Raw genomic sequence first — 26,464 nt, forward strand, 5'->3', positions numbered from 1 at the left:
TCACAAGACACATGGCTCTGCTAAGCATCCCTGACACTGCTCACTGCAACAGAACGGTATCACCCTATTCTTTGTTTTCCGTTTGTAGCATTCAGCTCACACCTGCATGAGTGTTATATTCATAAAAAACTATAGCCATCATGTTTCTCAAGCGTTCTGATGCTGGTACTCATTTGATCTACTAAAAGAAGGCACAGAAGAGTGTGACTTTAGAAGTTACAATGGAGGTAATTTGATGAATGGGGGCAAACGGCAAGCAAGCGAGCATGTTGATATCGTACATCAGTTGAATCTACCTCCGACAATGGTGAGGACAATCTTCAAGTATTTGAAGATATCAAGAAGAGTGCCACTCTTGGAACATCCATGTCATCTACATGTGACCAGACAATTGAGCTCAGTGATGGTGAAGATGGAAAGGCTTCTGGCCATGTGGACAGATGACCTGAACAAAAATGAAAATGCTAGTGAGTCAGCTTCTTTCTCATCCAGAAGGCCCTTTCCCTGTATAATGACCTAAAATCCAGAAGGCCTTTTCCCAGTATAATGACCTAAAATCCAGCAGAGGTCAACAATCTTGGCTGTGGTTTTGTTGAACCTTTTTCATTTTCTTTATGCCTATGTGCACACATCCCCCTACTAATATCGTATTTACTAGAGGAATAATTGCCTCTATACATATTTTCACTTCAGGTACTTTTGATGCACACAACTCAGTAAGCAGGTTATACCTGTATATGCAATCAATATCATCATGCATGATGTTTCTCTATCAAATATATTACCTGATCACTAACATTAGGAATTACTTTCAAATGTCAGGTGCAAAATATGCTGAAGCTTCAAACCAGGGAGGATAATCACAAAACCTGTCTGGTCATGCTCATCTTCAAATACATGTTAAGAATGCTCATGTTGGTTTGAACATACATTACCCATACTCCTACCTGAACAGCTCAAGGGCAACAAAAGTGAATCAAATTTAAACCCTCCAACCCAGACATCTGAAGCCTACACCTGACTATGACTTGATATATATATATATATATATATATATATATATATATATATATATATATATATATATAATGACAGCTGACCATTTACCGACGAAAATATCAACTTTTATCCCATAACAGTTAACACTTAAAGATTCACACTTTTACCCTGTAGGTATCATGAATTAAGCAAAAGACGTTTAGTTAAAATTTGATAACATTCCTTTTTTGATAACTTTGTAAAAAGTAGGTTTACGTGTATCTAATTAAGAAGTCATATAATACAGTTAGGTTATTTTTTTTTTCTTCTTTTTCTTCTTCATAGTCTGCCACATACAGCGTCCGCCTCGAATGAGAGGCTCGCGGGTTCGTACCCCTGCCGAATCATACCAAAGACTTATACAAATGGTACGAGCAAATCTGATTAAAATCAGATCTCTGCTGTCTTATATAAAGGTCTGACGACGACCTCTTAATGGCCGTGTTCTGGTGGCCTTGGAATTAGCCGGTGGAAATACAGCTGTCAAAAATCTAAAAGTGAATCAAATCGTAATGTACACATTTATGCTGTTTTCATGCACACTGCTGAGTCTCCAAACCCGAAGATATATGACTTCATATGATTGGTTGATAAAATTAGCGATTATGGTAATATCATAGGTTACCGGAATATGACCCTAAAGATGTCGCTGCCAGATCTTCGTGTTTAACAGCGGAGATTGATTTTAAATCAGATTGATAGAACAAGCAGCTGCTTCGCTTGGCGCTCAGCATTAAGAGGTTAGTGCTTGTACTGGTCAGCCTGGTGTTAGGATAATGTGACTGGGTGGGACATGATGCTTCATGTCTGCAGTATCATGACCCCGTACTAGATATCACTAAAAACTACCACTCTGCAGACATCGTAGCTATGACTGAACAATTGTTAAAAGATACGTTAAAAAGCCAAATCACAAAGAAAGAGTCTGCCACAGAGCGTAGAATTATAGTAACTATTTTCAGATATATGGCTTACAGGCAGATGTTGCCACTGCCTTTGCTAGTGGCACCAGTAGGCCTACATGGCAGGCCATAAAACTGATCGTACCTGTGTGTTTCTGCACTTGCAATTAGAATAATGTTAGCCCTAAATTACTGCTGATTTGGTTACCTTGGTTTAGAGGAAGTTTTTTAAAATTATTATCACCAAATGTTACCAGCCTTCCCGAAAGAAAGAAAAAAAAAAATTACAAATTAACGACTTTTCTGGTCGCAGGACCAAAACACCTGCCCCTGATTCGCTTATCACTCTGAGCAAAATTATACATTTTGACCTCGGGCTATCTGAGGAATAGGTTTTGTTATCAGATAATTGGTTCGACATCTTGTTGCATCCAGTTATGCCCGGGCAACTTAATCTAACAAAAATTAGGTCAAGGTGTTTCAGCTGTGGGGTCTCACAGTAATAAAGGTAAGTCTATTCTCTTGATCACTTTTAAATTCCGCATACTTGGCAACGATATTCTTTAAGTTACATTTATTTTGGAAAAATAATAATATTTCATGAAACATGTGATTAATGAGTTCCGTTTATCATTACCACGAGTTACGCAAGTGGTTTACATTTCCCTGGAGGTATACGTATCCAACATAGCACGAAAGTGTAAAGGGCGAAGTTGGAGTGGGAACAGTGCTATGATGTGTAACGAATAGAATAAAACACAGGAAAATATAAGACACTAATAATGGGTGTGGTGTTGTGAACAAAACTTACGTACATCTGTTGCCCACGTCTTTTACCAAAACTTAGAAATGCAAAACTAATAACATTTGGAGAAAGATGATCTGAAAACATTACCAAGATCAACATCTTGCGTGTAGCACCATGCACTTTGCAGAATTTCTCTTTTTTGTACATCCATCAACAAAGTGGGGCAAATATTAGGTTTGTGATCACGCTCACCTCACCGTAATTGACTACGAGCTTAGTACCTGTATTTGTGTGCGATGATTACTTAGTCAAGTCAGAAACGGATATTAAACACTTATTTGTGTCTCGGACTAAGTTAATGTATGTTTTTTATATACCAAAATCCACCAAGTTGCGAATAAATGTAATCAGTAACACCTTCGCTTTTAATGGATATTGGCTCAGCACCTGCGATTGTTTTTAACTTATTTTAGTAAAAAGCATATCTAAACAGAACGTATTTATACTTAGTCAGATAAAAGCATATCTAACCGGAACGTAATTATAATCAAAGTCCTACAAGTAATCATAACTGAGGAGCTAGATGCAACAAGCCTAAAGAATAATTGTATCCAGTGCGCGTACGTACTAGAGTAAGCCTTTAGTCCAACAATGTAAGACCTCGATCGAATATTTATGATTTGGTTGTCGAGATCGTACTGCCGAAATAACGGCGCTGTATAACGTTTTCCGATGTCGATTGACGTCAGAACGATAAGTCAAATTTTCAGGAATAGCTCACACACTTGGCAGCCCATATCGGCGCTTTTCTACAAATTAAAATTATACTATTTTAGTCAGACTTTACATACTCTAAAGTCTTTTTCCTAATAAATTCAAATTCACACACAAACAAATGGATATGTTTTCAAGTTCCATTGGTTGGAATGCGATGGAAGCCGGGAATACCAAAATCGGTTAAACGGTTGATAAGAATCTGAACGCAATGAAGATACCTAAAACTTTCTTCGATATTAATATATTTTTTAAAATCGTTTCCTTAAACAAATATACTTCAACTTAACCCGATTTCGGCATTGCTGGCTTCCATCGCATTCCAGCCAACTGAAATGTTGGCCAACGAAACTTTAAAACAGGTCCATTTGCTTGTATGAGAATTTAAATTTGTTAGAAAAAAGACACCAGAGTAAGTAAAGTCTGACTAAAACATTATGACTTTAATTTGCAGCAGAGCGTCGTTATTGGCTGCCAATTGTGTGAAATATTCCTGAAAATTTGACTTTCGTTACGATGTTAGTCGACATCAAAACACGCCACACAGCGCCTGAATTAGGCAGAAAACCCTCGACGCCCGAGGTCTTACATTATAGGACTAAGTAAGCCTCATATATTCATAAATTAATCTCGATCGATCGACCGACATTGTCTCAAATCGACTGAACCGCTTATAGAAACACTTTGCAATTGAACTATTTGTTGTAAAGGCACTGACGTTTTTCGAATTATTTAATTTCCTCTCGATTCAGTTTATACTAATAATATAAAGGCGAAATAAAGATTCTTAGAAATTCATCTGCTTTAGTCGTATTTTCTTTACCTTAAGTTGAACATGACATATTCTGATTAAATCAAAGAATGTAAGCATACCCAGGATTGATCAGTTCTATCGACGAATATGTTGATTATACCAAATTCGATTAAAGTGAGAACTTGAGGTTCACTTACTATTAGTATCATCATTACGTTGGGAAAAAAAATGCTGCAGAATATTTTGTAACATTATTTTTACATTTCCTTCTTTTTGCTACAAGTATCAGCACAATGACCGACACGAACTTGTCCGCCATTTTATACAAGAAGCTCGACCTGCGCCTGGTAAGATATCTACTATCATTACAGCAATAACAACAACAGTAACTACTACTAATACTTTAAGTTCTACTGCTACTCTTATTGCTATGACGGCTTCAACTACTACTACTCTTACTACTACTACTACTACTACTACTACTAACATATATAACTTCTTTTCCAGCATGTTTAGGTCTTGACCCCTCCTTGTATACAAAACGTTATAGTAGGTATTGTGAAATTTGATTAGGGGATGCATCTTGGCGAGTACTACATACCCTCATCACAAACGTAGGTCACTTCATTTACCCTGCTTATATTTGTGTTTTAGTTTATTTCTCAAGCACTGTTCCGATTAGAATCTTTTTGTTGTTGTTGTTGTTCTAGGGTTTAACGCCATTTTTCAGCACAAGATAGGCTATACATGGCGGCCAGTATAACTGGTGGAGGAAGAACCCTGGAAAACCCAGGGAAGAACCACCGACCCACGAGAAGCTACTGGCAGGCTTTCCCACGTACCCACGCTAGCCGAGCCTTGGACTCGAACACACGCAGACAGAGGTGAGATGGCAGTGATCCGGAACGGTGAGCGCTTTAGACCACTCGGCCACTCGGGGCCCCTGCGATTAGAATCATCAGTCTAGATGATTGTATGTAGCCCTATTAGTACCACGCCCTTACGCAAAATAAGGTGACTGCGACCTGCATTCCGAATTTGATTGGCTTATGCTAAGCTGTTGCGGTTAGCTCATGACCGCTAGTTTTTCTTTTTTTTCCGAACCATGTATACGTTCTGTTTGTTATGCACGGAATTATACAACAAAGTTTGTGAGTGGATGTACCTTAATGAATAATACACTCTCATCTCAAAAGCAAGTCACTATGGTACATATGTCATGCTTCACCATTGGCTAAATGCTGTTATACGTTCATTTCACAAGCAATGCTCATACTAGAATCCTAGGAATGTACAAGAACTATAATTTTACAACAACAGAAAAAAAAAACAAGACCACTTTGACCCTGCATTTCACCTTTACTGACTTGTGTCAAGTTTTTGCGTTGAGCATAGGGTTTTTGTACCCTGTATACATACTGTGTTATGCCTGAAATCACGTGGTGAGATAATGCAGCTTGATCAGCACTACAAAAGTAGGTCTGTGTGAACCATATTTCACACTTCGATGACTTTAAAAATGGATTTTATTTGTTTCTGAAGTACATGTAATTGTAGAGTAATTGGAGTAGATCGTTGCATGCGTACATATCCATGCTATAAAGAATGGCACTGTGACCTAAATTTCAGATTTTGTCGATTTAGGTTAAGGTTTTGCGTTTCGTTTATGACCACATGGATTGTTTTCATCCTAAATACATATTATCGTTTTTAGAATCATGAAAATTGTTATAGATAGGCATTTTGATGTGTACTGCACCCTCATTTAAAAGCCGGTCGTTATATACTGCATTTTACACTTCACTGACTTGTTGTTTTAGGTTTATTTCTACGTCACTGTCCATATTAGAATCATGAAATTGAGGGCAACCTATATATAATTTAGTACCACTAACACACTCTTACAATACAAGAAGCTCTTCGTGACCTGTATTTCATCTCTTACTGGTTATGGGTAAGTTGTTGCGTTTATCTCATGACCAGATTGGTTTTCTGGCATTAATGAAAGGATACATCTTGGCAAATACTATAACCCTTTTTGCAAAACGATCACATATATACTTACATGCTATCTACATCATGTCCTGTACAACTGGCTCGTTGTGACCAATGCGGTTGAAAGAAGAGATATATATGTTTATTCAGTGGCAAAATGTCCATATTTGTGAATGTACATTGTATATCGTGATAGGTCACTCTCAACAATTAGGCATGCTTTGTTATTGAGAATTAGTATGTATCGCAAGAGGGTATTGTATGCATTTCAGGTGAGTCTTTTACTGTAGTGGCTAATCAAAGTAATAAGTTTTGCATGAACTTTCTAACAGGGATCATATTGGTTTTCACCATGAGGTTACTCTGAGCCTGGAACTTTCAGTGGAGACTAATAAATGCTTCACAGAAGAGAGCTTGATGCAAGTTTTACATTTTCACATTGATGATTATCATTCTCCTCCTTTAATCTACATTTATTACTAGTCTGCTACAGCAACCAATACTGCACAGTGAAGATAATGCTGACGATCATGATGACGATGACAATAATGACGATGGCAACCATGACTGTGATAATAATGTGGTTGTATTTATTAATTCATTTCAAATAGAATCTTCTCTTTAAATGACTGTGAAGTTATTTACTGTAAATTTTCTCCTTGCATTTAATTTTCGCAGGAAGATAAACCAGTTCCAGAGCCTAAACATGGCGGTAAGTGATATGTTACGATCACGTAATATTACTGTTTCTCCAGACTGTATATTCTGTTTAAAACACACACAAAAATAGCACCTTTAATTCCGCTGAGATGTCAAAGGTGCTTTCCTTTACAGTAGCTGGGTTAAAAATTACATCTAGGATGATAAAGGAAATGGATATTTTGTTCAGTCTCAGTAGTATACGGGGGCGCGATACAGACAATAGGAAAATACATTACAAAACACTCAGCGGCACTATACGAGCAAGGTTTTTCAGCACACCCTGGAGCGATATACGGACAATGGGAATTGAACAGGGGGAATATTTGGCCTGTATACGGACAGGGAAAGTGAAGTTGTTGTATAGGGACAATAGGAATGGAACAGGTGAGGTGACGTCACAGTACTGGAGATTGGTAACAAGTTGCAAGGGGCTGACCTCAATCGGTCCAAAGAGCGATAAAACAACATAGAACGCTTGGCGGGGTGGTACTGGCGGGACATATACATTTATAACTCTTGCAACATATATATATATATATATATATATATATATATATATATATATATATATATATATATATATATATATATATATGGCAAAGAGAATATCTTTTCGAGGCATTTGGGTGGCCCTGAATAGGGCCTATGGTTTTCTTCTTCTAATTTCTTCTTTTCCTCCACCAACTTCTTATTTTCTGTCCTACATTCTTCTTCTTTTGCTTCTCATCTTTCTCCTTCTCCACCTGCTCTTTCTTTCTCTTCTCGTTCTCCTCTTCTTTTTATAGTTTTTCGTTCCAGGCTCTCATTCTTCTTCTATCATCTTCCTCATTCTCCTCCTTTTCTTGTTTCATCAGCTCCCTAAGTCTTACTTTCGTCTTTCTCAAATTGTTGATTGACATTTTCACTCTATATGGGCTATAAGAATAGTGATCATCATTTAGTTTGACGAGCATTTCCTCAACCATACCAAATCGTCTACTGCTTCATGCAACGTTTTCATTTTATTAATCGTGTTAAAAGCAGTCTTCTTTGATTGTTCAGTGTTGAATGGCGCGAATGTCGTCATTGTTGATGGATTAAAGTGGTTTGCGCCAATACGGACATGCACAACTGGTTAATACCGCCACGGGTAGCTGATAGATTTGCGCGAATGATTCATTTGATTAATTTCTTGGAATTTGGAGGCATTCGCACGGAGTGCATGTGCCCATGGTTTATTCCTGCACAGCAGGATGCTAATTGTTCCTGGGGAATGGAATTGGAGCCACATCCCCCAGGCGTTTATGCAATCAAGGAGTGCTGATAATTAAGCCGTCAGTTAGCGAGACAAATTGTCCCTTGGTATCTGAATGGTGGGCTGTCATGGTTGGGAATTGCCCCAACACGCACTCATATTTAAGTAGGCTAGTACAAATTGTGGGGATGAGTGGGATTGGAACCGACACTCAGTCGTGATTTTTTTTGGCAAAAATTAATGCGCGCATTGCACGCTGTTAATTGATGTTTGGTCTTGGCATGAAAGGAGTTGGGAGGAAGGGTAGACGCAGATCCACAGGAAGGTGCCCGTTGACTAGTCCTGGATGTTGATCTAAAGTTGTCGTCTTGCACGAATTTTGCATTTAGAATGATTGAGCTAAATGCCGAAAGGTTCTGAATATTTGCTGAATTGAGAGAGGCTCTGTGCTGTTTAATGCTTTTAGTAATGAGAGAGGAAACATGGTAGGTTTGAGAGTGTTAGTATCAGGTAGATGAGACAGGATTTTTTTATGAGCCAATTACGAGCACTTGACTTTATATGTGTCAACCAGGGACTTGAAGGAAAATATCCCTTACACTCACTTCACATATTATCTACTATCCACACAAACGTATGCTAACGCATACAAACCCCAAAATCTACTGTCCACACTCGGGAAGAAGAAAAAACTAGTATATACTATCCACAAACCCTAAATATAATATCCACACACGGGAAGAAAAAAAACCCCAATAATATCTACTATCCACACAGAAGGGAAGGGGAAAAAAGCACACACTCTTCTATCCACACAAACCTACGCGAACGCATAAAAAAGCCCAAAATATAATATGCACACACGGGAAGAAAAACAAATCACAAAGATACTATCCACACACACACGGGAAGAAAAAACCCACAATATCTACTATCCACACAAATGTACGCCAACTTATACAAACACATTCTACTATCCACACACGGGAAGAAGAAAAAATAAACCCAAATATACTATCCATACAACGTATGCGCACGCATACAAACAAACACACACGCACACACAACCACATCAGCAATGGATTGAATGTTTATAGTCACACTACTCCACATTCACACAAATTGGTATTTTGAATACTTTCTGGAGATTTGGTTAGCCCTGAGAAGGCTGTATTTTGAACTCCAAATACACCTGGATAATGGTGGCATCTCTCAAGCCTGGCACCACAGACACAACGGCGGTTCCAGTCATTGTCCAAATTGACTGTAGCTGCTGGGAGTGCGGAGGCAGCTTGAGTGGCCTCATTATCCCAAGCTTCAGTTTGCGGGACCTTAAAGACTAACTCCCTTACAATTCTTCGTCCTGCTTGTGGCTGCTGATGCTGTGGTCACCTTACTTGTGGGGACGCTGCTGTCTTTCCAACTCCTCCTCCCAGTTTTCGATCTGGGGGATCATGGCTCTTGGTAGTGGTTGTGGCAGTTGCTGTAGCTGACGTGGTTGTGGTGGTGCTGATATTGCCTGTGGAGGCGTCCTCACCTCAGGCAGAGAGGTCTCAGCATGAGGTGAGACAGGATTCCTCGCTTCTTTTCCTTCTCCTCTTCTTTCTTTTTCTCCTCTTCCTCCTTCTCTATCCTGTCACTTTCGGCTATGGCCTCCATAGCCAGCTCGTCTAAAAAGCGCCTGGCATACTCCTGGTGCATTTGGAGTTAAGCAATTTTGCAATTCTGTTATTCATTCTTCGTAGTTCACGAATCAAGAACGGGTAGCCAGACTGATGAGATTTTATTAGCGTCGCTTGCGCACATAGTGCACGCGCGACGATTTAAATTCCGCAATGGCGGACTAATTAATTGTTCGAGGGGGACGGAAGAAGAGCATCATCCCTCAACGCTTTAAGGCACTCAAAGAGTGCTTTTTAATTCAGCCAACTGGTCGTGAGACAATAAAGTCCCAATCGATAGAGTTCAAACCGACCTGTGTGAACGGCTGTCATGAGTGGGAATGGACCCAACACACAGTCATGCAACTGAAATGCCTATTTACTGCAGTATGAGACGTCGAGTTTGATTGGGCAATTCTCATATGACATCACCCCAGTTCCGTGCATTCACGCTCTTAGGGGCACCTGCTTTTAGACGAGTGGGAATCGGCCCACACACTCGTCTTTTGATGTCCGATAGCCAGAAAGGAGAAGGACCCGGAGAGAGACACCAAACACAAGCCAGAATGTACTTTAAACGCCATATAATAATCAATATCAAATTATAGCCAGTTGTCTACATAATGGGTAAATCCTATTGCCAATTTTGTGTAAGCCACATTTGTAATTAGAGCCACGTAGTTTAGTTATAATTTTTCCTTCATGTTACGTAAATTTAAATCCAAAGGTGCATAGTACACGTATGTTCTTCAATTTAGATTTGATAAATAAATAGGTCTAAGACCAATTGTTTTTTATGCAGCTACGTTAGGTCAATTAGTTTTTAATTTGGAACGGTGAATAAAAGATCAAGCTAAGTATCTTGGTTTAGTCGAAATGGGTTTCCAAGCCAAAATGGAACTTCTGTGATAATAAACACTTGAATAAAGCCCTAAAAAGGGCTGTTCTAATTACAGCGGTTAGAATGTACTACGGATTACTTCATCTTCGTACAAGTCAGCCGCAGTACGTTGTTCTTCATGACGTTGTGCGGGAATGTTTCAAGCCCATACAGCTCCGTGAGTTGCTCTGTTGCCTCAATTAAGCTGGCTAGTGGGTGATTTTCTTATGCATCCCGATAATACTGAGTTATGATCCTGATTCCGAACTGCCATTGTTGTGGCCTTGGTTTGCTTGTTTTCAGAGATCTCTAGCCCACTTATTTAACCGCACTGATGACATGGCTAGGTTTTTTTTTTCTTTCATACTCAAGCGTAATTTCTAATCCTAGGTCCAGAAGTTTCGTCGGTCAGGATCCATTTCTTCTTCCTCTATAATTTCTTGAGTTTTACTAACCTTGTCACTAGTAGAGGTACAGAAGTCAGTCCCGTCTTTAACTGGTAAATTTGGATTGCGATGTAGCCATTTTCTGTTGTACCACTGTGCTAATTGCGGTTTGTTGTTGTTGTAATTCAGGTTTTGTTGTAATTACTGCAGTTGCGGTTGTTGTTAAATTTTCTTGTTGTTGTTTTCCCGCTTTGTCTCTGTGTATTGATGTAGTTGTTATGAGTGTTTCTTTGGTGGTAGTTCTTGACTAGTGGTGATGTCCGTGTAGTTATTTTAGGAAAAGTTGTTGCTTCTCTTGGATTTTCTTTTGCAAGTGCCTCAGTTTGCTCCCTTCTTAACGTAGTTAACGCAGCTCCAATACTTATTCTAGTCTCATTAGGCGAAGGTAGCTGGTCCTCCGTAACTATACTGGTAGCCAGTGTCAGAGCAGGAATTATAACTGGATAAGTTGTATCTGTACTACCCGTTGTCTGCATGTTTTTGTCCTCTCCTATTATTAACTGGTCTTCTGTTGTTTCTTCCTTGGGCGTTGACTCTCCAATGAGTTGCGTGTGCTTCCCAGATTAGTAAAAGCGTTTTTATTTTTACCTGAGCCCTAAGGCTCCAGTCTGTTGCTAATCGAAGACCTATGTCTATGATGTCATTCATTGCTTGCTTTGGTATCAGCACTTCCATCTCTAAATCTGTGTTAATTATGTGTTGCTTCTTCCTTTGCTGATCGACAAGAGTCAGACTGACGAACTCTCTCGCCTTATAAGTGTGAAGCACCGACGTGAAGGAAAACATCCCCTGTTATCAAAACTTACAAGACCCAAATTATCACACAAAAAACATGGAACGCGCAGACCTAAAAGAAACACTCAACTTTTACTTACAAACACTAACTACAAACACAAACACTTACAGAATATTTGACAAGCTACGGAAACGAAGTGCTTATAGACATGCTTCTATTTTTTAAAACATAAAACAAAGAAATTATGTGCTTATAGACACACTTATTTTTTTAAAAAACTTACTAACATTCATTTGTCAATTGAACGAGTATGTCTTTTCTATAGTATTGGGGTAGCCCTGAAAAAGGTTATTTTTGTGGACGGAGAGTTATGGTAATCTTGTATCGTCTAAGATTGCGTACTCGTCTGGCGACAGGCTTTCCCACAGGATAAGACCTGCTTCTTCGGAAAGAGAAGAACTCTGTCGTGTCTACACGGATAGTCGGCAAAATCTCTGTCTGGTTCCTGCTGGTGCTGCTTCTGCTGTCTCTGCTTCTGAAGTCTGTACTTCTCCGTCCATTCTTCTTTCTCCTTTTTGATTTCCTCTCTGAAGAGCCATTCTATCAGGTCTTCGGTCACTTTCAACATTCTGACATTCTCTATTTCGTCAGGTTTAGGTATCAGGCTTTGTCTGACACGATGTAAATTCAGGTAAGCTTCGTTCAGCTTGGCTAGTCTTGAACACATCTTCATAGGAAGATGAGTCAACAGTGAATGGTCAGACTGTATCTTATCTTTCGGATAAAAGTCGTATCTCACCCTTTCGGGTTTCACGACTGATTAATTTCCCATTTGCGAATATTAGATTTTTTCGAGGGGGAGGGAATAGTGCCACCTCCCCCAACGCATTAATGCACTCTTCGAGTGCTGATTGATTAGCCGACAGGTTGTGGAGCAACAAGTCGCTTTCGTCCTGTATGTAAGGATAACTGGAGTGGGATTGGATCCAACACGCACTCAGGTTAAGTAAATAAATGTCTGTGTTAGAAGGTATAACAGGATAAGACGTCTCACATGATTGGGCACTGATCTTATGACGTCACCCCAGTTCCGTGTTTTACACGCTCATCGGAGCACCTGATTATAAACGAGTGGGAATCGGCCCACACACTCGTCTTTAAATGTCCGAGCAGGCAGAGAGGAAAGGGACTCGGAGGAGAGGTCCAAATGTTGCCGGAACGTACCTGAAACGCTATGGCCTACTTTATATCAAATTCTTTCCAGTTTTATGAATGTTGGAATTCCCTATAACCAATCCTGTGTTAGCCACAATTGTAATTAGGGTCACGCAATACTAAGTCAAATATAAAACATTTTCCTATCACTTAACTAACCGATTTAACTAGTACATAGTGTACATAATATAATACCCTACTTTTACTTATATAATTTGTCTAAGCGACAAAATAAGAGCTTCGTCAATGTCAGGTCTCGGTTTCGATTTTGAACGGTGTATATGGGGGCGCTCACCAGTTATTATGTACTTTTGGGAGAGTGACGTATGTAAGGTGAAGTTGTTTGCATTTAAAATATGCACAATGGAGAGAATGGTGGCATACCTCTATGCTACATTAATGTAATTTGGATGATATTTCTTTGGATATCGTACTTTTGGAAATTGTACATGATTTTAACACACTGCTAACTAAAATGAATGCTCCCTTGTGCTAAAAAATCAGCCTGAATTAGTCTAAAGTACACTATCCATAGCAGCTATTAAAATAGGGAAAATGAGTTTTGCCAGACTATACAATACCAGCTTCTGAAAGTGCAATGAATGAATTATCAACTATATAAACTGTAAAAAAAAGGTATCGGCTCTTTTTTATACAATTTATCTCTGAACTTTTTTGAAAGGTGCACATCTGGAGTAAGGCCAAGCTGTATACTCTATAACCCATATTGCACCCATCAATCATATGCCAAAGTAAAGGGAATGAAAGGTTCTTTTAATTATACCTAAGATATACAAGGTCTTTTTTAAATAGCCAATATAACCAGTGAGGAAAGCTGGGGAAATTATTTTTCTTTAAAATCCTAACCTATGCAAAATACGAAACTGTAGAGCGCCACCTAAATGATCATACTTGTATTTGTGGTTTAATCGAATTGGGATTCCAAGCCAAAGTGAAATCCCTGAAATAATGAGGCATTTTTGGTAGCCCTTAGAAGGGTTGTTTTTATTAAGGCAGCTTGAAAGTTCCACGGCGTCTTCTTATTTTTTGCATTCAGCCGCACTTCGTTTTTCCGCGCTAGTCTGAACGGGGAATGCCTCGCATCCGTGTAATTCTGACAAATAGTCAGCAGCGTCTACCAGACTGGAAAGAGAATGTTGTTGCCACGCCTGATGATATAATTAGTTAATTAATTCTGATTCCATACTGCCATTGCTGTGGTCTTGGCTTCCTGGTTTTTAAAGATCCCCAAGCCAGATATTGGACAGCACTGATCAAATTGCCTGCCTGCCTTTGTGCGCTCCAGCGTTTCTCCTAGTCCCATGACTAAGAGCCTTTGTTTCATTGGATCGAATTCATCTTCCTCTTCTATAGTCTCTGGGTCTATTTCTTCCTCGTTTTCACCTTCTATCTCCTCGTTCGTTTGCTCTTTAATATATTCTCATTTGAGGAAGACGAGACTTCCAGATCTGCTTCAAACGTTGATTCATTTATTTCGGTTCTTTGTTGTTCTTGTTCGTGGTGTTATATGATGGTGACCATACTAATATCCGTCGGTATTCTGCCTTTTTGTTGTTTTGTTTTTTGGAGGTTGGGATATTATACTCGCAAACGTCTCCAATAGTTGATTATGTTGTAATTGTGGTGGTGGTGGTGGTAGTAGTAGTATTTGTTGTTTTCCGGTAACGTGGTCCGGCTTTTCCTGGGCAGTCAAGACTTTTGGCCTGGCCCCTAAATGAACTTGAACTCCTTTAATTGGGGTGGTTGTTCTGTGTGGCTCGGTCGGCTGCTGTGGTTTATTTTCTTGTTGAGTCGTTAATGGCGGGCTGCTCACATACTGGGTCGGCATAACTTGCTCCCACTGTCGTTGCTGCTTTTTTTCCACCTCTTCGACTCCTGGGCCTTTTTCTTACTTCAATTTGTTTATCCCATATTAAGAGCAATGTTGTTCTGCTTTCCTGTGCTCGTAAACTCCAACCGGAGGTACTAAAAAATCATGGCTTCTTAAGTGCGCTCAACGCTTGGGCGAGAATTATCTCTGTCGCTAGTTCCAATGCTGTTTGCATTACTGCTTGCTGATATTTTCACCGCAGACTGAATGAGATGGACAGACTGGAGATTGCTTCGCTTTATATTGTTCAAGCACGGACGCGATAGAAAACATCCCTACGATTTTTTGTTTGGTCGGAACGCTATGATAGTTGATTTTAGGGAGAGTGATAAAGAGAAGTAAAAGAGCACGAGTAATGATAAAAATTGAAAACAAACGACAGACACATTTTTTCAAAACACAACAGTTTTATTCAAATAACAACCAACAATTAATTATAAAACAAACAAACAAACAAACAAACAAATAATTTTTGACAAGGTTGACAACGTTGTGATTTTAAGCTAGACTTCCACTGATGGATGTCATTGGGTCATTGATGTACACTACGTTTCCTAGCTAAAGGCGAAAGATAGCCATAATGGTCACAAGACCATCCAACTACTTTGTCATCGTTACGAGAAGAGTGACGATCAAAACAAGTCACTAAATGTTTTAAAGAATATCTAGGACTGCGTTAGTGAAGAAAATGCACAATATTGTCCACACACCATGGAATATGTGCCTTGTAATTTCAAATTATTGAATCGTATCGTCTGGGCATTTCTTCTCATAAAATCGATGATGTTGTCTTCCAAAGGCGGCAATCCATATGTATCAAAATACTCCACACAACCATCACGGGGATAATAGACGGCTACCCAGTGGGTTCCTGGGAGATGATTGTCGTCTGTGTTGATGACATAAGCTTGATGGTCTTGCGGTTTGCGATGAGAAAGTTCATCTTTAGCACACACGACAGGATTCTAAGAAGCAGTGTACGAACTGTGGTTCAAAAGGTAATAAAGTTCCCAGGTATACATTTTTTTGTGTTGTTTTGTTTTTCTTGGGGTTTTTGTACACAAGTTATAAATCATCAATTCCAACCTAACTTTCTGCTTAAGAATATATGATAAGTAACAATTTCTTCGCTTCGTCTCCGCACTATGAGCCAAGAGAGCTTCGATGTGATCGATCTCTAGAGCAATCAGTGGAAGAGAGAAATGATCACGCATGCACTGATGCAACACGGCTTCTTCCGAGATAAGACTCCAAGCTTCATCCAGATACTCGTCCAATTTTTCTTCTTGACTGAGCATCATCAGGCATTTATCGTATTGAATTTGAATGGGATGATCGTTTTGACATCCATAGCAATCTTTCTTGATCAATGACGTAATTTTTTCTGCAGGTGTTTTGGCAAAACAGGAGACTAAACGTCGTTGTTCTTCTTCTGGCAATCTGGACTTTATCACTATGTCCTTTTCATCTTTGTCTTGGGCTTCTGTTTACACGGTATCCTACCATTCAGTTTCCATAGATTCTCCACTATTCAAGAGAGGGGTTACAGTCTTCTAATAATCCAGAATGACTTCTCTCAAACTGTTGATTTTTATCGTATTATCAAATTCAGCATACAAGAGGACGTTCACCGTCTCGGTTAGAGCTGTATTAAACTGAAGTTCCACACAAATCTGGCCGGATTTTATATGATGGAAATGTCCCTCGTCGCTGCCTTGGTCTGATCTGAAGTGAAATCAAAAGCCCACAACCCTTAACCTCCTGCATGATCCTCATACGAAATGCCGTGACTACCGTTGGTCCCTAAAACTCCGGTAGCTTCGTACAGGGACAAGTACGATTTCAAGTAATTCTTCTCGTCACCAAACATAGGTTAGAAGGGTCTGGTACACAAGGTCTTGCCATCGCGATTGACTTCAATCTTGGATACGTTGAAGTGATGAAGGAAGAAATAATTTTTTCCGAAGGCTCCGTTGAAGGCTTCACTCTCGACTATACCAGTGATTAAACGTTTGGGTAACTGTCCTTGGAACATATGATCTTCGATCATGGATTGCTGTCCCCTGGGAATAGTGAAGGTTTTCACTTCCACGCGTCGGATTGTCGTTCCCCACTTTAGGTAATACTTCCACGCGTCACACGCAGAGTCTGGCTTCTTCGATTTTGGTTTTGTACTCGTTGACATTGGCCATCAAGTGGAAAGCGGTACTGCTGCAGATTCAGTCTCAAGCGGATATCTACACCGTTCAGCAAATACTTTTCTTACAACCAACTGTCCAAATTCAAACGATCCATCAATTCTAAATTTCGATTTAGTGCAATTTTCTTCGACGCTCCATAAATCCCGATAAATTTTGATCATCCTCAGCAATCGTTGGGGCGTTCGGCGTCTTGTTCCGTATCGTATCTCAAAAGAAATTATCCATCGTACCCCTAGAAATTGTGAGCCATCACCATGGCACAACGATGACAATCTCCGTAACGTTCGATGTCCTCTTGGCTCCATGTCCCCTCGATGGGGCTTAAAATCCATTGGGCGAAATCGGCTAGCGTGTTCGGTCCCCAAAATATGTTTTCACGTCCACCAGAAATCTTGCTGCAGTGAGGGCAATGACTACAGATATGCTCTTGGATGCACTTCTCGCACGCTTTATGAGCCAAACAGAAATTAGGCATGTGAATGCCAGTCTCTTTCATGCATTCGAAATAAAAAAAGATGAAATTGCTTTTTTGTGGTCATCTTGCTCCTCTTGATGTTTGGAATGGTAGCATTCGTATTCCAAATCCACGATTTGGCGACAAATTTGACATCGTTTCTTTCCTGAACTACGTGTGTCTTGGCACTATTGGTACCTATGCCTCGTCCACAAGTAGGGCACAATCTCAGGAGTTGAAAAGCACTTTTCTTCCGTGAACCTTGCTTTTTCAGATGTTGTTGGCAACAAGCAGGGCTGATAAAAGTACGCTGACAAGCACGGCAATACACTCGTGGTTGTCCTTTTTTCGGGACAGGGTTGAGAGGCCAAACATCCTGAGCATTTCGATCCACAATGCTTGTGTTGCTCGTGATTGTCATAACAATAGTCACATTTCTCACAGTAATAACTGTATTCCAGGAACCCGGTGATACTGGTAATGACATCGAAATGTTCATCGTGATGATAGACGTGAATGTATTTTCCGTCTGTGAAATAATTGCATCGAAACAACAGAAGTCCGCGCACTTCTTGAGGGTGCACTTTCAAGGTATAGCGTGGAGCCAAGACGTCTTGCAACTTTTGCATTTCAAGAATACCATAGGGTGTATCTTTGGATAGGCATGCTTGCTGTAACAGGAGTTCTAGTTCTCTTCGTTGTTTGGCACGGTTCGATTTTTGAATAGTTTACCAGGCTCTTTTCCATCCTGCTGTGTCGTTCTTGTCGGCATACGTTCGTCCCACCACGATAGCACGGGCTAAACACATGTTGTCTTGAGGGTTATTAATTTGGACGATGCTACGCTAGATGCTACGAAGGTCGTCCACCAATAACACTTTTATGCGTTGTCCGGCCCCTTTGAGAAGAGGCACTTGGGTCATGAACAGTGTCACTTTTCCATCGTTGATGTGGAACTTGTTGAATTGTAGCTCATGTTGAATCTTGTCGATGACTTTCGAAGGTGTCAATTCTGCTAGGGTGCTAAACTCGATCAAAGCGGGTGAATTTAAACTGTCGTGATGAATGGAAAGTCTCAAGCGATCGTCTTCTTTGGATTCACATTGTCGTTTCAGTGTGGTTAACAATGAATCCCACACCTCGGTGATGAACCCTTCTGCTTTCTTCAGCGGTGCATCGGGCTTGAAATCTTTAAACTTCATCGTATACGTGTAGACTGTCGTTCTAAATTTTCTAGAGGAGCGCTTTTCCATCTCTCGAATGTGGTAATACTTTTTAGGAGTTAATGGTGGATTTAGGTTGTGTGTAGACTCTCTGGATCTGGATTCGGGCTCACACATGTCATCATCAAAATCGCTGGCATGACTATGAGCCAAGACTTCAGCTACTGTGCGAGGCGATAAATCATATTTCTGCCTCCAACTTTCTTCGCCTTTCTCCACGAAATGATGCGATCGTTTCATGTTGGCTGCAAAAAGTCAAATGACTATATTTTAAACGCGATGGGTCCCTATATCAATGTCAGACTAGTGTCTTCCTCTATAAAGAGTCAGTGTCTTCCCTCCCAATATTTATTTCACTCTGAAACCGACCAGAACGATGTAAGAGCCGACAAAGATCGAACTTCTAATCAGAGCTTTGCGATGTGTCATACGAATATTTTGTTCAGACAAGCCGAGAGACTATTACTTCCTTTCCTTTCGAGATAAAAGTCAAGATACTTGCTATATCTGTAAGAAGAAATGGCATTGGGATACAGAGTATCCAGACCGTCGAAAAAGCAAGACAGGTGTCAGAAGAGACAAAAGTCAAGATACCTGTTATCATTATCAAGAGAAAGAACGTTGGTCTTCAGAATGCTCTTTAAAAAAAAGGGGGGGGGGGGCAAGAGGAAGAGAGTGTATCAGAACAGGATCAAGAGGTACCCTCCCAAAAGGAAGAACCCAGACACGTCCAGAAAGAGAAAAAATAGAAGAAAAGAAGACAGAGATAGTGAGGAAGAAGAGGAAGAAAACCTGTGAAAGTAAAGAAATTCAACCAAAAAAAGAGAGTGAACAAACACAGAAGTCTATGAACTCTTTACAGTGTTGTGAGTTGGACTGTAAAATTTGTACAAGAATAGACCAGACAGAAAATGTAAGTGTCTCTTGGTTTTGATTTTGAGAATAAGAACCAACACTCACGCATTCACACACATACATCACGGGCACAAAAAGTATTTTGAGTTTTACTTGATTTGGCAATATGAATGCTATATCTTTTTGAGAAGTGTGGGGGCCTGAAAAGGACCGTTGGGTGTTTGTTTTTAAAAAATACAAATTCAGGAACGGGACGTAATCAGCTTATATTGCCTTAAGCCTTTGCCACGGCCAGGACATACTTCTGGAATTGCTTCTGTTGATCATTTGGTATAAATCACTAGGGGTGGTATCTCAGGTGCAGCAGCAGGGTTGGCCTGTTTAGCTCGGGAAGGTCTTTTTCTCTTGGGTTGTAATAAAGAAGTCTGATAGATTTCAAACTCCTTAATGTATAAGAGTGCCGTTGAACAGTAATTATATTAAAGAAATTAGTGTTTTCACTGTCCTTCTTCTCTCTTGTTTCTTCTCTGTTGCTTCTTCTTCCTGTCGTTTCCTTCTTGCCTCTTCTTCTTCTCGTTGTTGCTGTCTAAGCAGAAACGCTTGTTCTGCTTCTTTCTGTGCTGTAAAAATGTCTCCAATTCTTCTTTCTGTCTCTGTTTAAAATCCTCGACGTGTGGTAAAGAAGGAGAAGGCGGCAAAGGTGCTGGTACAGGACAAATTCTTGCGAAGAAGAAAGAAAATCGACTGAATCCCAATTAAAATCGGTCTCTTCTGGAAGTAAGACTGTGTTGACTTTGGTAACCCCTGCTATACCATTGCTTCTCGTCTCCACTGCCGGTGCACCCCAATTTATCGTCTTCTTAATTTCCGTCATGTTTGAAAACTCTGTTGCATTATTTCACTGCGCACAGACGCTAGCGCGTCTATATTGGGAATGTGACCCCACATGCAGCTCTCTTCGGATTGGAAGACAGACTCCACGCTGTGACAGAATTTTGTAATGCGTGTTAAGATTGGTGAAAAACACAATCCGTTTCGATCCGCTCTTCCACTATAAACAACCACAGTTCATTTCATTCCCTTCACCTGTTCTCATCACAAGATGTGAACTAACGTTTAATCATCCACCCTCGTATCGTCCATGCTGTTCCGCACGGACTTAACCTATGTATTCAGATCATCCTGGACAACTATCCGGATCACCGGCAGGTACGTTTGGAAAAGAAGAATTTATGTGTAGAGACAAGGCTGTCTGAAACGAATTCTCATCTACATCCCGGAAGTCAGAAGAAGTTTCAGGTAGAGAAGAAGACATATGCGATGCCCTCTATGTTAATGGAATGATGTTAACATAAAAACCCAAAGGCCCTGTTCTGGGCCACTCGTTTGGCTTCAAAAGATATTCATTCTCTTTGCCATATATGTGTTGTAAGAGTTATATATGTTTATGTCCCGCCAGTCCTACCCCGCCAAAGTTCTAGGTTTTTTTCCCGCTCTTTGGTCCGATTGAGGTCAGCCCCTTGCAACATTGTTACCAATCTCCAGTACCGTGACGTCACCTCACCTGTTCCATTCCTATTGTCCCTATACAACTTCACTTTCCATGGTCCGTATACAGGCCCAATATTCCCCCTGTTCAATTCCCATTGTCCATATATCGTCCCTATATACTAGTAGTATCTAAATACCTTTAATATATGAATATAGTTAATAAATATGTGCTATTTTGCATAATAATGTGCCATACTTATATACCACAATGCACACTAATGATCCGAATATTGTCTGCACAAGTAGATCAATTTGTTTTTATCGTCAGACACGCGATAGCTCAGTAAGGCGGTTTATCAGATCCGATACACATGCTATATTTTTAAGGACTTAGGTAGATTTGATAGAATCATAGTTTGGTGTCTACTCTTTCATAATCAAGTATATTCTAAACTAAAATTATGAAGAGAAAGAACTTCCTTGATCCTTCTCCTCTCTTGTAATGCTGATTCCTTAAATAAACCGGATCTGTTTTACAAATATACATTCCGGGACCCATATGAAGTATTCAAACATGCATACGTATCTTGTCTTACGTTTATCTTCACCAAGCTCGTTTGTTGCTTTCGCTAACGGAGTAAAATGAGAAAGTAGGGTCAAACAGAATGTTGAATGCTGATTTTAAAGACGACTCCAGGCACAAAATAACACTTGAAGCCAGTTACAACCATCCTCATGGAATTGAAATATTTCATTATACATGTGCTTATAGTGCTGCGAAATATTTCAGCATCACATACAAGTTATTTATTTGTATTTAAGTTAATCTGTAAGTAATAATGGATGTGATCTCTCCGTTTTGGAGCGATTATTTAAACCACGAATGTCAATCCACCCGCTCTTGGATAGTCACTTTAACTTAGCGTGCTCAAGGTGTTAGCACACGTTTCGTGCTAATCTAAATTTATTTTTGTAGAGGTTCAGATCTCCATGAGGAAGATAGGGATTTGTGGCTCTGACGTCAAATACTGGACTGATGGTCGCATTGGTAACCACTTTGTCGTCCAGAATCCAATGTTGCTAGGACACGAGTGTAGCGGTGTCGTGTCTAAAGTAGGGCCCGGAGTGACACACCTCAAAGAAGGTACTAAGCTGCTGAATTGGAGAAATTTACGTTTAATATCTATATTTTTTTAATCGATTTTTTGATCCAGCAAACTAAAATTCAGAAAAATAAAGACTACTGCAAATAAAATGTATATCATTAGAGTGTACAGAGAAGTGGTTTGTGTCTGGGATGGGCATTATAAAAAGTTATCAGGGTACGAACTGGAAGAATTGACAAGGAATATGTAAACTGAGCTCGTCATTCCTAAGTATCTACACGGCAATTTTGATCAAATTTCTTTACAACCAGGGACAAAGAATCGATGATTCGTTTTCTCTTAGTGTAGGGTGCCAAAATTTATGCAAAACTAAATTTATTTGAGTATCAAACGGGACTGACCCTTGAGTCGAGTTTTCTGTAAAGGCACAATCGGTGTCTACCAACATCAATCGGGGAACAGTTTGAAATTATCGCTTTGCTGGTGGAAAGTGCAATGGTTATCAATGAAATAATCTTGTACATGGATTAGTCTTTGATCGTTCTAAATAAGCACAATCCACGTTAGTTTCTTTACACCGCTACAAATACATTTTTTAAAATACATTTTATTTATACAGGAGACAGGGTTGCCATAGAACCCCATGGAGTGTGTCGCTGCTGCGAGTTCTGTAAAAATGGGCGGTACAACCTGTGTCCGAATGTCTTTTTCCTGGCAACTCCCCCAGATAGTGGCGCCCTTGCACGGTATCATGTGCATGGAGCCGACTTCGTTTTCAAGTACTAGTAATTGAAATCTGTAACAAATTACTGTGATCTTTACCTTGCACGCTGCAATATGTTAAACTATGTCCAAATAACGTTTCAGCACGCTTTTTCCTTTCAGCGATTACGTTTCTCTTGCCTTGTTTCGTTGCTCTTTTTTATAGACGTTTTTAATCCGAATGGAAAACGTCATTGACAAAGTTTGATCATGATGTCTACTGCAAACTCCCCATACAGGTTCCATCTTAACAGAGTGTATATCACATCACTCATCAAAGAACAATTTCGCAAATTTAGACATTTTCGCAAATCAATACTTGTGTTATACGGAATAGAATAATATAAATCATCATTCTCTTGAGAATATTGCCATAGCAAAGATAGCACGAGTAGATGCTTTACATGCACGAATATCGTGATCCGTATGTGTTCTTGGACGCTTTCTAATCATCAGACAGAATAAAGATCTAGCATATGAATATTATGAAGTACAAAGAGTTTTTCTTCTCATGGCAATGTGTTATCATTGTGAATTACTCATTTTGTTACTCTGTAGAAAGGGGGCCCATGGTGACCGAGTGGTCTAAAGCGCTCGGGTCTCCCTAAACACAGTAATGTACAGCAATGCGCTATAATGGAGAGTAATGGACAGTAATGTGGACAAAAATACGATATTGCGAAAGAAATTATAGCAATGCACACTAATATTATATAAATCTTTATTGTACAGACGTAAATACATAAATTATAAATAACAAATGTGGTTATTTTGATTTATTAGTGTTCATAATATGCCTTAACTAAAATAATGCCGAAAATGGAACAACTGTCTGTCTCTCTCTCTCTCTCTCTCTCTCTCTCTCTCTCTCTCTCTCTCTCTATATATATATATATATATATATATATATATATATATATATATATATATATATATATATATATATATTCTTAACTAAGGATGTCCACCTTTTTAGTTTGTTCTCGTCTGACTCAGCTCTCCTCCTTTTTCTCTGGTGAGGTTTCTTCCCTCCTGAAGGTATTTTTTGTATACTAATTTTACCATTTGTCGACGTTACTGTTAGCTTATTTTACCCTTGTTTTTGAGAAACTTTCTAAATAGTGCTTCTCGATCAGTTTCTGTTTCTTGTCACCACACGTCAATAGACGACAGATGCATCAATGGAAGACCAGGTCTTAAAGTTATACCCATCAAGTAATCACATTTGCCTCCTAGTGAACGACACTGACGACAGATGTATCCCTCATCAATGAAAGACTAGGTTTTAAAGTCTTTGCTTGTTATCACTTCGCATGTAGAGTGGAGCCAATAATCACATACCTGAATCAAAATGTATGGAGTCTACATTTCTGATAAGATACAAACTGCCGGCAGTCACAAATTGAAATGGGTAAACCAGTAAGATTTATATGTATGTATGTATAATAATAATAATAATAATAATAATAATAATAGCTTTATTTTATGATGATAATACAGTTAGTTCTATGAAGGTGGTGAGTGTATATAATTTAGTTATATCAAATTTTTTAGATTGACGTAAACAGATTAAAGTAATTTGTGAAGTGGGCTCTTAAAAAATCAAGTATGTTGAAAATAATATACATAATCTAGATATATACATAAAGAATAAGTGAGAAGATAGATAAAATTTTCTTGTAATATTTCCAACGGATAATTTTGTGAGTTTAAATATAAGACTCTATGAGAAAAATAAAATATGGTTTATTTAACGGCCTGATTGAAAACAACAATTCAACATTAGTTCTAATGAGCTTATTACCTACATCATTTTTTAAAAAAAACTTGACTCATTACAACATGGATGATTTGCAAAACATACAGACACAGCAAAATATATTAATACAGTAAAATACAGACACAGCATAATACAATAATACAGTGAAATACAGACACAGCATAATACATTAATACAGTAAAATACAGACACAGCATAATACCTTAATACAGTGAAATACAGACACAGCATAATACATTAATACAATAAAATACAGACACAGCATAATACATTAATACAGTAAAATACAGACGCAGCATAATACATTAATACAGTAAAATACAGACACAGCATAATACATTAATACAGTAAAATACAGACACAGCATACTACATTAATAAGTAAAATACAAACACTGCATAATACATTAATACAGTAGAATACAGACACAGCATACTACATTAATACAGTAAAATACAGACACAGCATACTACATTAATACAGTAAAATACAGACAGGGCATAATGCATTAATACAGTAAAATACAGACACAGCATACTACATTAATACAGTAAAATACAGACACAGCATACTACATTAATACAGTAAAATACAGACAGGGCATAATGCATTAATACAGTAAAATACAGACACAGCATAATACAGTAATACAGTAAAATACAGATACAGCATAATACAGTAATACAGTAAAACACTTTATATGCTTTTCATGTATCATCTGACAATAAAGTTGCAGAGATGTATGAATACCATTATGAGAGAGAGAGAGAGAGAGAGAGAGAGAGAGAGAGAGAGAACATGTAGTATCGAGGTAATGGAATTCATCACCCGAAATATTATTATGACATTCAGTACATGTTCTTCCTTTAAATTGAGTTTACCACATTACATTGACCATTTTCAACATACATACCGGTATGCAATCGGCAACAAATAACATCGAATTGGTCAACTTTTCTTATCAAAGACTGAGTGATATGACGGAAAGATAGAATGCTAATTTAAAGACTAAATATCATCATTTTGCGATCAGTGACATAATTATTCAATCCGATAATAAAGCTAATGATAAAATGCAATTAAAATTGAAAACCATCTACTTTTCCAATTGTACTTGAATTTAAGAAAGATACTGTTATTAATTATTTGTTAATGTGATGTTGTTAACATTACACAAACAGGACATATATACACTTGGGAATATGTTATTTATTTATTATTCTAATCGCTTTTTTCGTCTTTCCTTTTCAAATTTGATAGCATATTATTGAAGCAGTGTGTTTATTATAAATAGGAGAAACTGATACATTTTATTGGCAATTATGTTTTTATGTAGATACAGTTTAATGTTAAACACATATAACATGAGGTTTACGTATTCAAATGAATGATTATACTGATAATTCAAAGAATTTGCAGGGAGAATATGATAATAATGATATAAATTAAATATCGTTAGATGGAAACTTAACAGTATATATATATACACAATCCAAAAGAAGACATACCGATCATAAAAGACAGCCCGACTCACAAGCTTTCCTACAGTCACCGCAAGGGGCCCCGAGTGGCCGAGTGGTCTAAAGCGCTCACCGTTCCGGATCACTGCCATCTCA

At 38.7% G+C, this 26,464-nt stretch overlaps 1 protein-coding gene across 2 annotated transcripts in view; it reads left to right on the forward strand.

Moving 5' to 3' along the window:
* The first annotated feature begins 1,627 nt into the window (after positions 1-1,627).
* The window catches only part of LOC149773626 (sorbitol dehydrogenase-like), a 35,240-nt gene continuing 10,403 nt past the window's right edge, over positions 1,628-26,464 (forward strand). Inside the window, exons 1-5 of one of the 2 annotated variants that reach the window (XM_089946370.1) lie at positions 1,628-1,778; positions 4,500-4,563; positions 6,890-6,923; positions 22,177-22,344; positions 22,926-23,085. In XM_089946370.1, coding sequence (XP_089802496.1) covers positions 4,510-4,563; positions 6,890-6,923; positions 22,177-22,344; positions 22,926-23,085 — 416 coding nt within the window. In that variant the 5' untranslated portion in view covers positions 1,628-1,778; positions 4,500-4,509. Of the gene's footprint in view, positions 1,779-2,389; positions 2,449-4,499; positions 4,564-6,889; positions 6,924-22,176; positions 22,345-22,925; positions 23,086-26,464 lie in introns of those variants that run through there. The other variant, XM_089946371.1, reaches the window with a different exon arrangement.

Source organism: Sinohyriopsis cumingii, unplaced genomic scaffold, assembly GCF_028554795.1.
Source record: "Sinohyriopsis cumingii isolate HCF-2022 unplaced genomic scaffold, ASM2855479v2 utg000624l, whole genome shotgun sequence".
Classification (NCBI taxonomy): domain Eukaryota; kingdom Metazoa; phylum Mollusca; class Bivalvia; order Unionida; family Unionidae; genus Sinohyriopsis; species Sinohyriopsis cumingii.